Source organism: Lacerta agilis, chromosome 12 (assembly GCF_009819535.1).
Source record: "Lacerta agilis isolate rLacAgi1 chromosome 12, rLacAgi1.pri, whole genome shotgun sequence".
Classification (NCBI taxonomy): Eukaryota; Metazoa; Chordata; class Lepidosauria; order Squamata; family Lacertidae; genus Lacerta; species Lacerta agilis.
The window spans coordinates 52,258,607-52,273,890 of record NC_046323.1 but is presented as its reverse complement, the minus strand read 5'-3'; the positions used below and the strand labels follow the sequence as shown (position 1 = coordinate 52,273,890).

Here is a 15,284-nt window from a genome sequence, read left to right as displayed (position 1 = left end):
CAAGAGAGACAAATTTGTGAAAGAGAGGGCTATCGATGGCGGCTGCTAGCCACGATGGCTATGCTGTTGGAGAAAGCAACGGCTCTGAAGACCAGCTGGTTTCCCAGAAGAGGCATGTGGGAACAGGATTCTGGGCTAGACACCTTTGACCTGAGTCAGCTGCAGGGCTCATTACGTCCTTAGTCAAGGCCGACTGGAATTGCTGCAGACCATTTGGGTTTTATTTTTAACACTGTGGGTGATTTGAACGCAGATCCATATCAATGGCATGCTTGATTGCAAAGACACTCGCCCCTTGGGGAGTGAATGAGCAGCAGTTAGATTTCATAACGTCACCAGACAGGGCCTTCTTCGGGAGATCGGCCGCCGTGGCGCGGCGATCCCTCCGGCGCCCCGGCGTGCCACCTCTCTGCCGCCTCCCTCCCGCACTTGCCGCCCCTCGGGAAGGGGGGGTGGGCGAGCGGGGGATGAGGGGCGTGGCGCTGGAGCGGCGCAGGGCTCTGTGCGCCCTTCCAGTGCTCCTGGGACGGGAGGCAAGGGCGGCCGGCTCGCAGTCCGCCCGAGAGGCACGCGAGCGCCCGGCTGCCAGCCCGCCCGTGGGGGCGGGGGTGGGTTGGGGAGGGGGTGCCCGGTATGCCGGCGGGCTCGCAGGGGCGCCCCTGGGGGGCTGGCGCCCTGGCACGGTGCGACAGATGCCCCTATGGATGAGACGGCCCTGTCACCAGACACGGACCCTTGGATTAAATGAGAGAATAATGAGGGAGGCAGAGAAAGGATGCTGGGGCTTGATTTAAACTTTGGCGGCACGAAGTGACCTCAGTGCCTAGGAGTTGGCTCCTATGGACTGAATTATTATTATTATTATAACAATTGTGAGCTGTAATCTATTGTTGGAGAGGTGCCCAGGACAGGACATACATCTTCGAGTGCATCGCTGCTGAGCCTTTCCGCCTGGCCCATTACAACAAGCGATCCACTATCACTTCCCGGGAGATCCAGACTGTTGTGTGCCTGCTGCTGTGCACCAAAGCCGCCACCAAGTACACCAGCTACAAGTAAACTTGGAAAAGAACTGCTCCACTTATTTTGTTTTGTTTTGTTTTGATGGGATGGCATCCAATTTCATTGTGCTTGTACAATGACAATAAAGAAATCTTAAAAGAGAGAGAGAGAGAGAGAGAGAGAGAATCTGAAGAAGCTCATACCAAGAACAAACTGAGTTGGTCTCTAAGGTGCTACTGGAAGGAATTTTTTATTTTTTATTTTGTTTTGACTATGGCAGACCAACACGGCTACCTACCTGTAACTATATATATGTGCATGTGTGTGTGTGTGTGTGTGTGTGTGTGTATATATATATATATATATATATATATATATAGTGTGTGTGTGTGTGTGTGTGTTCTAGAATGGGGAGCGGTGCCATCTTGTGGCTAAGGGATATTAACCCTTAGCCTGCAGGATAATAAGAATAATAAGAATAATTTTTTTATTATTATTTATACCCTGCCCATCTGGTTGGGTTTCCCCATCCACTCTGGGTGGCATCCAAAAGAATGTTAAAATACAAGAATCTATTAAACATTAAAAGCTTCCCTAAGCCAGTGTGGTGTAGTGGTTAAGAGCGGTGGACTTGTAATCTGGGGAACAGGGTTCGCGTCCCCGCTCCTCCGCATGCAGCTGCTGGGTGACCTTGGGCTAGTCACACTCCTCTGAAGTCTCTCTGCCCCACTCACCTCACAGAGTGTTTGTTGTGGGGGACACTCTGTCTTCTAAACAGGGCTGCCTTCAGATGTCTTCTAAAAGTCTGGTAATTGTTGTTCTCTTTGACATGTGGTGGGAGGGCGTTCCACAAGGCGGGTGCCACCACCGAGAAGGCCCTCTGCCTGGTTCCCTGTAACTTGGCTTCTTGCAGCGAGGGAACCGCCAGAAGGTCCTCGGAGCTGGACCTCAATGGACCCAATGGCCCATCTAGTCCAGCATCCTGTTTTCACGGTGATCAACCAGATCACTACGGTAAATTCAAGCACAAGAGCCCTCTCCCCTCCCATGGCTTCCAGCAGCTGACAATGAGAAGCCTTGCGGAGGAGCGGAGACGCGAACCCAGTTCACCAGATTACGAGTCTACCACTCTTAACCACTACACCACACTGGTTCTCAAACAGGATGCTGGACTAGGTGGGCCACTGGACTGATGCAACCACCTCTTCTGATGCTCTTATGGGCTTCCTCTTCTAGGATTCTGTGATGCCCACCAGTTCCTTAAGTGCCCAGAGATGCAACCCTGTTCTAACCCACCCCTGTTTTAATTGTCGAATCCGGTAGAGGTTTTGTACCGGGGGTTGCTGCTGCCCAGGGGCTCATACTCACCAACTGGGACTTGTCTGCTGGAGGTGCCTCCGTGATGGACTTGAAGTCTTCTTCCGAGATCCGCTCCATCTCCTCCAGCGCCGAGCCGGAGTACAGGACAGCGTCCTTCACGAAGATGCTGATGGCTCGAAGCATGTAGGAGACGAACAGGTGCATGTGGATGTAATTCCTTGTGCAGTGCAAGCGCCTGGCGTGGGAAACAGGAGGCAGAAGAGGGATGAGTTGTGGGGAGCACCGTCAGTAAGATGGACCGTCTCTTAGGTTAGCAACAACGTATAGAACTGCAACAGATATATGTTGGAAATGTAAAGAAAAGGAAGGCACTTTCTACCATATGTGGTGGAAGTGCAAGATAACAAAAGCATTCTGGGAAACAATATACAGTGGACGCTCGGGTTGTGAACGTGATCCGTGTGGGAGGTGTGTTCGCAACCCGTAGCGTCCTTAACCCGCAGCGCTGCATCTGCACATGCGTGGGTTGTGATTTGCTGCTTCTGTGCATGCGTGTAATGAATCAGATCTAAGTTAGGGGATGTTCAGAAACCCACGGTGTTTTAGGAGTTAATGGGCACCCCAGTTTGAGTGGCAGATACCCCGTGGGAGGCGGGACCTTCCGCTCTTTAAAAGGAGGGAGCAGCCGTTAGTGTGAGGAGAGTGGTGACTGGAAGAAGGAGGGTGTGGGGCCAGGTTTGGGTTAGGTTAGGATCGTTGAAGATGTGTATTTGTTGCTGAAAGAGTTTACACCGTTATGAAACTAAGCTTATGAACCATTGCTGAAACCGTTATGTTCTGTAAGAAATAAAGACCTCTTGCTGTTGAGCTAAGAAAATATCGTCGTTCTTTTGGTCCAGCGAGTTATGTATGCTCTTGAGGAGGTGAACTCAGGGAAAGGACAAAACTGACCTGCAGGGTGATCGTTTGTGTCTTGGAGTTCCCTCAGGAGGGGCTAGCAGGTGGAAACCCTGGTATTGCCACAGAGTTGCTAAGAGGGCTTAGCTAACTGGTATAGTGTGAGGGGATCTAATAAGGAGAAACCCCGAACTGTAGACAAAGGAGAGGTTAACCCCTGAAGCCCTGAGCAGAGGATATAACCGGCCACGGCTGCTGGACAGGAAAACTCCCGTTACTAAGGGATCCCCAGATTATAGATAAAAGGGGATTGAAATAACAGAGGGACCTCAGAGGGACAGGTGGGGTTGTAATTTGACCCAGAACACCTGATTAAAAATTCACTTAGTAACGAGGGGAGAGTCTGAAGTGGAGGTTCGTCGCAGCGCCAAAACCCAGAAGTAATCAATTCCAGTACTTCTGGGTTCGGCGCGTTCATATCCCACAGCGAACGCAACCCAAGGTATGACTGTATAATGAGTTGGAAAAAATGTTTAAGGTAACTTTTGTGACAAAACCAGAAGCCTTCTTATTAGGAATTACAGGTGAAGAGATACGAAAAGAGCAGAAAAGACTATTTATGTATGCGACAATGGCTGTGAGGATGCTTTTTGCCCAGAGATGGAAGGAAGATAAACTCCCAACTAGAGATAACCAAGAAGACAGACTTTGCCGAAATGCGAGGATCAGAAACCGAGAAGATAAGAAAATTTAACAAAGATTGGAGAATATTTAAAGTGTGTCTTGAAGAACACTGTAAAACATTTTAAAAACGTTAGCAGGATTACCGTAACACTTGTAATGCAATAGTTTTATGGTTACCGTAAATTTAGGAGCGTAAAAAAATTGGATAACATTATAAGATGCAGTATAAAAAGATTTACAATGGAAACCAGGGTGGGATTGGGGTTGGGGGTGGGGAGGGAAGACCAAGGATTCAAGGAAGCCTATATATGTATCGAAATTGATTTTATTTAAAGGTAAACAACACTTGTAAAAAAAAAAACTTAAAATAAAAATTATGAAAGAAAGAGAAGGAGCATCTTGTAGATCTATTTGCTCAGGAAAGGATTTCCCTGTGGCGGATCTGCTCCCCAGGAGATTCCTCCACCCACACACCACTTCTGCAGGAGAAATTTGGACGGAAAGGAGAAGGAAGCTCAGAGAGACTTCAGAAAAGTGTGACTAGCCCAAGGTCACCCAGCAGCTGCATGTGGAGGAGCGGGGACGCGAACCCGGTTCACCAGATTACGAGTCTACCGCTCTTAACCACTACACCACACTGGCTCTCAGTGTGAAGAAGTACGCCAGTAAGTGGGAGATGATCATGGCGCAGCAAGGCCAGTGGGGCCCGGAGCTACCCGGCACTGGAACAAAGTGGCTTCTTGAGGCCTGCCAGCAATGCCATCCTCTCCTGCTAGCTCCCGCAGGACGCACCCTGCCTGGCGCCTCCCGGGAGGAGGAGGAAGGCGGCTGCTCAGCTGCCCAATTTGAGCTGAGGACTCGACACACCACCCTCGCCAGGACCGGTGCTAGGGTTTCTTGCGCCCTAGGCGAGACCACCTTCTGGCGCCCCCCGCCGCCCGCCAAAGCCTGCTTTAGCGGGAGGTGGGGGTGGTGGAGAGGCAAGCAGCAGTTTCTCTGCTGTAGCGAAGAAGCTGCTGCTCGCCTGTCCCACCACCTGCCCCCCGCCAAAGCCTGCTTTAGCGGGAGCCGGGGGGTGGTGTAGGGGGCAAGCAGCACCTCTTCGCTACAGCGGAGAAGCTGCTGCTAGCCCGTCCCACCCCCCTGCGCCCAGGCCTGGCCAGCGCCCCCTCCATTTTGGCGCCCTAGGCAATTGCCTAGTTCGTCTTAATGGATGAACAAGCCCTGACCCTCGCCTTCTGCCGGCTCTGTGCTGGGGCGACAGCACACGTCCCCACAGAGAGAGCTCCAAGTGCCCCCTCTGGCACGTGTGCCGTAGGTTCGCCACCACTGATCTATGCATCAAAGCCCTTGAAAACAGCTCTTTGTCTTCAGCAACTGGGGCCCAGGCCAGCGGAGCCAGGCATGGCTTGGGAGAGAGAGAGTACCAAGGGCCGGGTCAATGTGCTCAGAGGGCCGCAGTTTGCCCCTGACCTGATCTGGGGGTTTGCCACCCTTGCTGTAGGGCCAAAGTAGCTCGGGCAATGGGCAACCGCATTGCTCCTGCAGTCCCTTTTAAAAATGTTCAAAATAGATACTTGAGTGTGTACACACACTGCATATGGCAGTACAGACAAGAAGTTGCAGCTACTTACCTGAAGTATCCTAGGATAAGGACGGCGATGGTTAGGGACCCCAGCGAGATGGAATAGCCGACAGTATAAATCAGATAAAGGCGATCGAAGACTTCCTGAAGCAAACACAAAGTAAGGGGAGAAAGAGAACGTTAAGGGAATTGCATTGAGACACTGCCGTTAATTTTGTTTCTCTGCGAAGGAACACAGGGAGCTGTCTTATACAGAGTCAGACCATTGGTGCATCCTGCTTCCTATTACCTGCACAGACTGGCAGCAGCTCAGGCAGGGAAATTCCTACCTATTTGGGACCTTTGAATGCAAAGCAGATGCTCTAGGGCCAGACCCTCCAAGTGCCCCTGATTTAGAGAAACTGTCACGGTTTCTGATTTCATCCCAGAATATCTCACTTTTCCTTAAAAGGTAAAGGGACCCCTGACCATCACGTCCAGTCATGTCCGACTCTGGGGTTGCGGCGCTCATCTCGCTCTATAGGCCGAGGGAGCTGGCGTTTGTCCGTAGACAGGGTCATGTGGCCAGCATAACAAAGCCGCTTCTGGCGAATCAGAGCAGCACACGGAAACGCCGTTTACCTTCCCGCCGGAGCAGTACCTATTTATCTACTTGCACTTTGACGTGCTTTCGAAGTGCTAGGTTGGCAGGAGAGGGACCGAGCAATGGGAGCTCACCCCGTGGCAGGGATTCGAACCGCCTACCCTCTGATCAGCAAGCCCTAGGCTCTGTGGTTTAACCCACAGCGCCACCTGGGTCCCTATTTTCATCAGAGAAATGTTGGAGGGCGTGGAGTTATCTGACCCCCGAGCCATCTGAAGGCAATCCTGTACAGTTGTACCTCGGAAGTCAAACGGAATCTGTTCTGGAGGTCTGTCCGACTTCCAAAATGTTCGGAAACCAAGGTGCGGCTTCCAATTGGCTGCAGGAAGCTCTTGCAGCCAATCGGAAGCCGCGTCGGACGTTTGGGTTCCAAAGAACTCCCTGGAAATGACCCTGATGTTGGGAAAGATGGAGGGCACAAGGAGAAGGGGGCGACAGAGGATGAGATGGTTGGACAGTGTTCTCGAAGCGACCAACATGAGTCTGACCAAACTGCGGGAAGACAAGAGTGCCTGGCGTGCTCTGGTCCATGGGGTCACGAAGAGTCGGACACGACTAAATGACTGAACAACAACAACAAATTTGATCAAACCGGTTTTTAGAAAGAAGCAGAGCTGGCCTATCCAGTGGTGGCCCTGTATCTCTGGAACTCACCGCCAAAGGAATTATGCAAGGTTCCACTTTCGCCACCCTTTAAACCAACATTGAAAACATGTTTCTTCCCATCAGCATTTTACTAAAAGCAGGCTTTGACCTGCTGCCATTTTTGGTTTTGTAACTGGATTGCTTTACTTCCGATCTTTTTAATTCTACTTTGCAGTTATTGTCTCTCTAAGCAGCTGAGATCAATTATGTGAAGAGAGAGAGAGAGAGAGAGAGAGAGAGAGAGAGAGAGATGTATTTAAAAGTGGGTTTCTATTGTTTTAATGCTGCTTGAAAGACTGCCTCCGGGCTGCTGAGTATTTTGCAGAAAGGGTTTCAAGGCTCTTTAGGTTGGCGCAATTAACGTGGATTAAAGCTGTCTGCAGCCCCAGCCCGGCGTACCCATTTGAAGAACAACAGTGGGCTTTCTGCGGTTAGGAAAGCGAGAGGGAGATGCACTGAAAAGTGTGGGATCAATAAATGATGAACGGGGTGTGTGTGTGTGTGTGTGTGTGTGTGTAAACGCCACAGAAGCCAATCGGGGAGACTGCAAGATGAGTCCTCATTGCTGCACAACTTGTCTGCAGGCAAATCAGAGCAAAAGCTCAATAAATATAATCTACGCTGTGTTGACAAGCTTCAGAAAAATACAGTGGCACCATGGTTCTCAAACGCCTTGGTGCTCCAACACCTGGGTTTTCAAATGCCGAAAACCCGGAAGAAGCATTTCGGTTTTCGAATGTTTTTTGGAAGCCGAACATCCAACGCGGCTGTCGTCTATTGTTTCTGGAGGCCCTGCACCAATCAGTGTTGAATGGTTTATTCACGGTTCATTATTATTCCGCCAAATGTATACCTCTTTAAAAGTTACTGTAAATCTCATGACCTCGTTTTGCAGGTGTGAACAGGTGTTGTTAATTGAATGGTAAATGTAGTACAGTGGGTACCTCGACTTACGGATTTAATCCGTTCCGAATGCACATTCGTAGGTCGAAAAATTTGTAAGTCGAAAAAAGCGATTTCCCCATAGGAATGCATTGGAAACGAAAAATTCGGAAAAAATTGTAAGTCGAGTAAACCGCATCTAAAATTCGTAAGTCGAGTAAACCCCATCTAAAACTGCCAACGGATGTCCTTCGGATGTCGAAAAATTCGTAGGCGTGCGGGCACTTTTTTCATTCGTCAGTCGAAAAATTCGTATGTCGAGTTATTCGTAAGTCGGGGTACAACTGTATATAAGGAGTGTTGTGTACTCCTCTCTGTACCCTGGTGGTTGGGTCACGGTTTGTGGGATTTTGCAATCTTAGTGTAACTTCTTTTTTCTATAATTAAAAACCATTTTGAATACGTGCGGTTTCCTCAGCGTATCTTCTGCGCAGCAGTTGCTCCGCTGAATTTTCATAAGAATCGGAAGCCGCGCCTTGGTTTTTGAACATTTCGGAAGTCAAACGGACTCCCGGAACGGATTAAGTTTGGCGCTTTTGTTTTTGCTATTCATTTTGCATTTTTTGTTTTTGAGGATTTTTCGGTTTATTTGTTTTTGTGACTGTGTGGAACCCAGTTCTGCTACTGATTGATGGATTGTGTGACTGCGGAAATGGATAAAAGCCCCCCATCCAAACAAGGACTATCATCAGTGCAGGTAAGATTTTTTTTTTTAATCATCTGCAATACTGTCTTATTTATTTTATAGTACAGTACATTGATTGCTTTCATTTTATGGATCAAGGGTCTCGTTAGATAGTAACAATCATGTTAAAGTGCTGTTTTAGGGGTTCTTTTTAAAAGTCCAGAACGGATTAATCCCTTTTGCATTACTGTCTATGGGAAAGCATGCCTTGGTTTTGGAATGCTTTGGTTTTGGAACGGACTTCCGTAATGTACAGTGGAACCCCGGGTTACGTACCCCCCCATGATGCGGACGTTCGAGTTGCGAACGCCCACAACCTGGAAGTGTCTCCGGAGCGTGCGCAACCCGTGTGTGATCCCCAGATGCGCAGAAGCGTTCTGCACACTTCGCACATGCGCAGAAGTACTCAAATCACGCTTCTTCTGGTTTTTTTGGGGGGGTGCGTTCGTGATACGCACGCCGTGTTACGTACCGTGATCCGGAATGGGTTGCTTACGTAACCCAGGGTATCACTGTATTAAGTTTGAGAACCAATTTACCACTGTAATGAAAGATGTATGCTCAATGAACAGGTTGTCTGGAGGGGACTTAAGTCAGTTTAGGCAGGCTTTCCTTGGCATATAACAGGGACAGGCAAATTCTGAGCATGACATTCCATCCACTGGTAACCTCAAGGCTGGATTACTGCAATAAACTCTTTGTGCGGTTCAACATTTTAATTTACAGACTCCTGAACAACTTAGGTCCAGGTTATATCAGGGCTCGCCTGAACCCTTCTATCCCAGCGTGATCACTGAGATCACCTGAAGGTGCATCAATTTTTTTAAAAAAATCCTTCCAGTAGCACCTTAGAGACCAACTAAGTTTGTTCTTGGTATGAGCTTCCATGTGCATGCACACTTCTTCAGATACACTGAAACAGAAGTCACCAGACCCTTATATATAGTGAGGGAGTGGGGAGGGGTATTACCCAGAAGGGTGGTGGGAATGGCTGATAGGTGTGGCAAACCTGTTGACGACTGTTGACGACTGCAATTGGTCTTACAGGAAAAAGCAAGGGGTGAGATGCATCGTTGGTCATTCTTCAGGTTGGTGAGGCTCATTTGACAACAATGAGAAACCAAGCCTTTCGTGTCATCAGCCAAGTCCTGGGGAACTCTCTGCCACTAGAGATTCAGTGGGCGCCTGCTGAAAACTTTTCTTTTTCTGCCAGACCGATGCAGGCAGTTAAGGATACATTTTCCCACAATAGTTAAGCGAGATCTGGTTTTATTTATCATTTATAATATTATTAATTAGTTTTTTTGTGTACCCGACACATCTGACTGGCTTGCCCCAGCCACTGTGGGCGGCTTCCAACAGACTATAAACGAATTGATTTAGTTCGTAAAGTCTACACGCCGCTTGATCATAAGAAAAGAACGTTCAGAAAAAGATAGTTGTCACTAATTAAAAAATCAGAAACGATAATTTAACACTTTTGATGGACTGAAAACTCTCGTCTCGTTGCTTTTTCTGCTTTTCGTTGCATGCTTTTATGTACGGTTGTTGGGAAATGCTTTGAGATTTTATGAACTGGGGGCACGTAAATATCCCCCCTTATTTATTCATAAAAATATATGTAAATGTCTTAAAGGAATGAGGAAACGATGGCACCCCATTCTCCTACAGGACATTCACAAAACCCGTGGCTGATCTTAAGGCCAGGACTTTCCACCCTTTGCGATACCCTTTCCCTCTCCTCGCTGCAGAAAACCCTCATCCCTTTCCCCTTGCAAGTTTCAGTAAGGCAGGGCGGAACCGGAGAGCTTTTGAAATGACATCTCTGGTTTTCGACCTGCCTTTGGAGAGAGCGGCGGCTTTCTCCGGAATGCAAAACCTCAGCCCTATTACATCAGAATCCCCAGGACCTGGGAATGTTTTCCTGGCCGTATTCGCCTCTGGAAATGTGCGCTTGCCAAACTTAATCTATTCAGAAGCTAAATAAACAGAGAGGCAATAGCCGCGGTTGAATTCAGCCGGTGGGCATGGATGCAGCGAAACGGCGCCTTCTCCCCCCCCCCCATGCGCGGGGTTCCCACCGGGAAGTCAGGTTGCACCAGCCTGTTGCTCTTTGCTCCCTGAAAGGCCACATTCATGGGCCACGCATCTAAAGCTCTACAATGCAGCTTGAAACAGTCCTGGCTTGCCCCAAAGAATTCTGGGAGCTGTAGTTTGTGGAAGGCCCCTCAAAGAGCAACAATTCCCAGAGCTCCTTGCGGAGAGGGATTGCTCATGTTTCGTTGTGTTTTTTTTAAGGATTGTTCCGCCCCGCTATGTTTTTAGCTTTTTCTGTTTTATCTATAAGCTGCCTGGAGTCCCTGTCAGGGAAGAAGACTGGGTATAAATATAAATATATGATAATAATAGTGGTTAAAGCATTCTTAGCAATTAGTTTATTCAGTAATCACAACGAGAGACAAAGGAATCTCAATAATAATAATAATAATAATAATAATAATAATAATAATAATAAATCATTTATACCCTGCCCATCTGGCTGGGATTCCCCAGCCACTCTGGGCAACTCCCAACATCCCAATTATTATTATTATTATTATTATTAATCATTTATACCCTGCCCATCTGGCTGGGATTCCCCAGCCACTCTGGGCAACTCCCAACATCCTTATTATTATTATTATTATTATTATTATTATTATTTATCATTTATACCCTGCCCATCTGGCTGGGATTCCCCAGCCACTCTGGGCAACTCCCAACATAATAATAATAATAATAATAATAATAATAATAATAATAATAATGTGATAACACATCAAACATTAAAAACTTCCCTAAACAGGGCTGCCTTCAGATGTCTTCTGAAAGTCAGATAGTTATTTCTCTCTTTGACATCTGACGGAAGGGCTTTCCACAGGGAGGGTGCCACCACTGAGAAGGCCCTCCGCCTGGTTCCCTGTAACCTCGCTTCTCGCAGGGAGGGAACCGCCAGAAGGCCCTCGTAGCTGGACCTCACCGTCCGGGCTGAACGATGGGGGTGGAGACGCTCCTTCTAGAAATGATGCTGCTCAATGTAAAGTCCCACCCCTTCAGTCCCTACATCATCCCTGCACCGGCTGGTCAGTGCTTTCTGTCTTTGAGATTTATGTTCTGCTATTCTCACAGCCCGCTTGGTTTGGGGAGACTGGGGGGGGGGGGGCGGTCGGTCGGTCAGGAATGCTTTCAAGAGACACTGAGTCTACTATCTGTCTCTCCTCCAGTGCTTCTCCTCCAATATTTCCCAGCTTTTGTCCTCGGCAGCCTCTGAACTATGCCCTTCTTCAAACCACTGTTCTAAATCTATACTGTCCTCCTCGTCTCAGGAAGGTGCAGAGAGGGGGGTGGGCAGCTCCTACCATTCCTCCTCAGTCCAGCCCCTGACAGACAGGAGGGAGCAGAGGAGGGCATGCTATCATTTGCAACTAGCTCTTTACAGGCTGAAGTTTGCAAGCTGCATGCACCATCTTCTTAATATTTATTATTATTATTATTATTATTATTATTATTATTATTATTAGGCCTCTTCCCCATCTGGAGATTGAAGCCCTCACCCTGCGACCTGGAGGGGCCCTAAGCTACTGAAGGTGATGGGGCCCTTTATATGTCCAGCTGTCCTTGGTCAACAACAAATTGCCACTGTTTTTTGTGTTGAATACAGGTGAAATTCGAAAAATTAGAATATCGTGAAAAAGTCCATTTATGTAAGCAATTGTTTTCATTAGCTGCCGGAGTTTAATATATGAGATAGACTCATGACATGCAAAGTGAGATATGTCAAGCCTTTGTTTGCTATAATTGTGATGATTATGGCACACAGCTGATGAAAACCCCAAAGTTGAAATTGGTAATTTGGGGTTCTCATCAGCTGTACGCCATAATCATCACAATTATAACAAATAAAGGCTTGACATATCTCGCTTTGCATGTCATGAGTCTATCTCACATATTAGTTTCACCTTTTAAGTTGAATTACTGAAAGAAATTAACCTTTCCACGATATTCTAATTTTTTGAGTTTCACCTGTACTGTATATGCTATATGGTAATTTATGGACCTCATAGGTATCTCAAGCATAGCTGTCAACTTTTCCCTTTTTTTAAAGGGAAATTCCCTTATTCTGAATAGGATTCCTTGCAAGAAAAGGGAAGAGTTGACAGCTAGGATCTCAAGCCATTGGCACACGCAGAATGTAGGCACCCTATATATAGAAGTGAGCAAACCAGTGATATTTTAGGGAGCAGGCTAGCTGGGCCTGACTTACATCATAGGAGACTACACAACACACAAACAAACACTGTTGCTGTATGGAGGTTTTATTTTATTCATTTTGTATCTTATATTTTGGAAATGTGCATCCAGTTTTTTCCCCCTTTAAATTTTTTTGGTGCCCCCAAGAGAGCGGGGCCCTGAGCTATAGCTTGTTTACCTCATATGTAAATCCGGCACCGGTTCCGCAGCTGAGGTCTGCATGTGACAGGCCCAGGATCTTAAGGTCTGATTAAGCAATGCAACCAACCCCACCTGATGGAAATGGGTGGGTGGGTGGGCGGGGAATGAAACCAGCTCACCCTTTCCGTGGTGTTGATGGTGAGGAACTTGGCACACTCGCTGTAGTTGGCCCAAGTGCGGTTGTTGCTGGGCACCAGAGCCCAGCTCCCGTTCAGGTCACACCGTCGATAGGCATGGCCTAGCAAGGAAGAGAAGAAGCGAGAGTTCAGGTGAGGCGAGGCAGTAGTTACCGACGGGCGAATCTCTGTCTCCGTTACTCCCCATTTCTCAGCTTTCCCATCTTTAGTTCTGTTCTCCGTTTGTGATTCTCCCCACCCTCCTCAGCATTTTAGCACAAATTTCTCTTATTCCGCATATTTTTGCAGGTAAAAGTAAAGGTAAAGGTACCCCTGACCATTAGGTCCAGTCGCGGACAACTCTGGGGTTGCGGCGCTCATCTCGCTTTACTGGCCGAGGGAGCCGGCGTACAGCTTCCAGATCATGTGGCCAGCATGACTAAGCCGCTTCTGGCGAACCAGAGCAGCGCACGGAAACGCCGTTTACCTTCCCGCCGGAGCGGTACCTATTTATCTACTTGCACTTTGACGTGCTTTCGAACTGCTAGGTGGGCAGGAGCTGGGACCGAGCAACGGGAGCTTACCCTGTTGCGGGGATTCGAACCGCTGACCTTCTGATCAGCAAGCCCTAGGCTCTGTGGTTTAACCCACATTTCTGAGCTTTCCCATCTTTAGTTCTGTTCTCCGTTTGTGATTCTCCCCACCCTCCTCAGCATTTTCGGGCAAATTTCTCTTATTCCGCATATTTTTGCAGGTAAAAGTAAAGATAAAGGGACCCCTGACCATTAGGTCCAGTCGCGGACAACTCTGGGGTTGCGGCGCTCATCTCGTTTTATTGGCCGAGGGAGCTGGCGTACAGCTTCCGGGTCATGTGGCCAGCATGACTAAGCCGCTTCTGGCGAACCAGAGCAGCGCACGGAAATGCTGTTTACCTTCCCGCCGGAGCGGTACCTATTTATCTACTTGCACTTTGACATGCTTTCGAACTGCTAGGTGGGCAGGAGCTGGGACCGAGCAACGGGAGCTTACCCCGTTGCGGGGATTCGAACCACTGACCTTCTGATCGGCAAGCCCTAGGCTCTGCGGTTTAACCCACAACGCCACCCGCATCCCTAAGGTAAAGGGACCCCCTGACCATTAGGTCCAGTCACGGACGACTCTGGGGTTGCGGCGCTCATCTCGCTCTATTGGCCGAGGGAGCCGGCATACAGCTTCCGGGTCATGTGGCCAGCATGACTAAGCCGCTTCTGGCGAACCAGAGCAGCGCATGTTCTGCACGTTTATTTTCTGCTAATAAAGTTATTTTTGTGCACAGATGCGTTTTTAGCACACATCACTTGGCTGGAGAGCAGCATTGCAAATTGGGAGCACTGCAGACTTCAAAAAAGGAGCTGGGCATTAGGCTTCAGAAAGTGCAAGTTAGCTAGATTCCCCTTTGCAGGTGAACTGAACTGAGCTTTTGGATTAATGCAGGCGTTAGGATAGACCTGGACCTCTTTGGAAGATGTTACGTTTCCCTACACTGGAGAGCATAGATTGTGCCCGCTTTCCAACAGGATCACCAGCCCTTTGAGGTGTTCTGGGGTGAAGCTCTGGAGAAGAAACCCAGAGCCTTGCTTAGACCCAAAGTCCAGCTGTGCTACATATTTTCTGCCTGCCCTCCGTGTCAAAAGAGCTCAGCTGATCAAACTGGGCCCAACAATGGCCTTACCTTCGTGGTTGAAGTCGTAGATGTAATCTGGGCAGGGCATGGCCACTGTCTTCCCTGGGGCACCTTCGGGCCAGCAGATGAGGTTGTCCCACTCGGGGATGCAGAACCCATCTGGGAAAGCAAAGCAAAGAAGTCTATAGTTGAAGGGCTGCAATGGAAACAGAGCCATGAATCGTCCGTGAAAAACGGCCAAGCTTAGAAGGAGAAATTTCACAATACTGGTGAAAGATGTAGGGACAGGATTCCCGCCGGCGGAAGTCCTGCACAAGGACTTTGGCCCGTACAATGAAGTTCTCTCCCTTTGTGTGCCCTCAAAATTGTCTGTTGGGACCCCCGATGAACCCCAGAAGAGAGGATTATTCCATCAGCCAAGTTAAAAAGCTTGTAGTCGCAGAATTGCTACATTCTAGGCCAGGCATAGGCAAACTCTGCCCTCCAATTTCCTCCATCCCTGACCACTGGTCCTGGTAGCTAGGGATGATGGGAGTTGTAGTCCCAAAACATCTGGAGGGCCAAGTTTGCCTATGCCTGTTCTTTTTTTTTTTGAAAAAAACAACAATTTT

The 15,284-nt window shown here is 48.4% G+C and overlaps 1 protein-coding gene across 1 annotated transcript in view; it reads right to left on the bottom strand.

Moving 5' to 3' along the window:
- PTH1R (parathyroid hormone 1 receptor) overlaps window positions 1-15,284 on the bottom strand; it is a 137,616-nt gene that overhangs the window by 24,474 nt on the left and 97,858 nt on the right. Inside the window, exons 3-6 of the mRNA XM_033165718.1 lie at window positions 14,722-14,832; window positions 13,014-13,132; window positions 5,538-5,632; window positions 2,371-2,557 (exon numbers count right to left, since the gene is read on the bottom strand). Of these exons, the coding sequence (XP_033021609.1) occupies window positions 2,371-2,557; window positions 5,538-5,632; window positions 13,014-13,132; window positions 14,722-14,832 (512 nt within the window). The remainder of the gene's footprint in view (window positions 1-2,370; window positions 2,558-5,537; window positions 5,633-13,013; window positions 13,133-14,721; window positions 14,833-15,284) is intronic.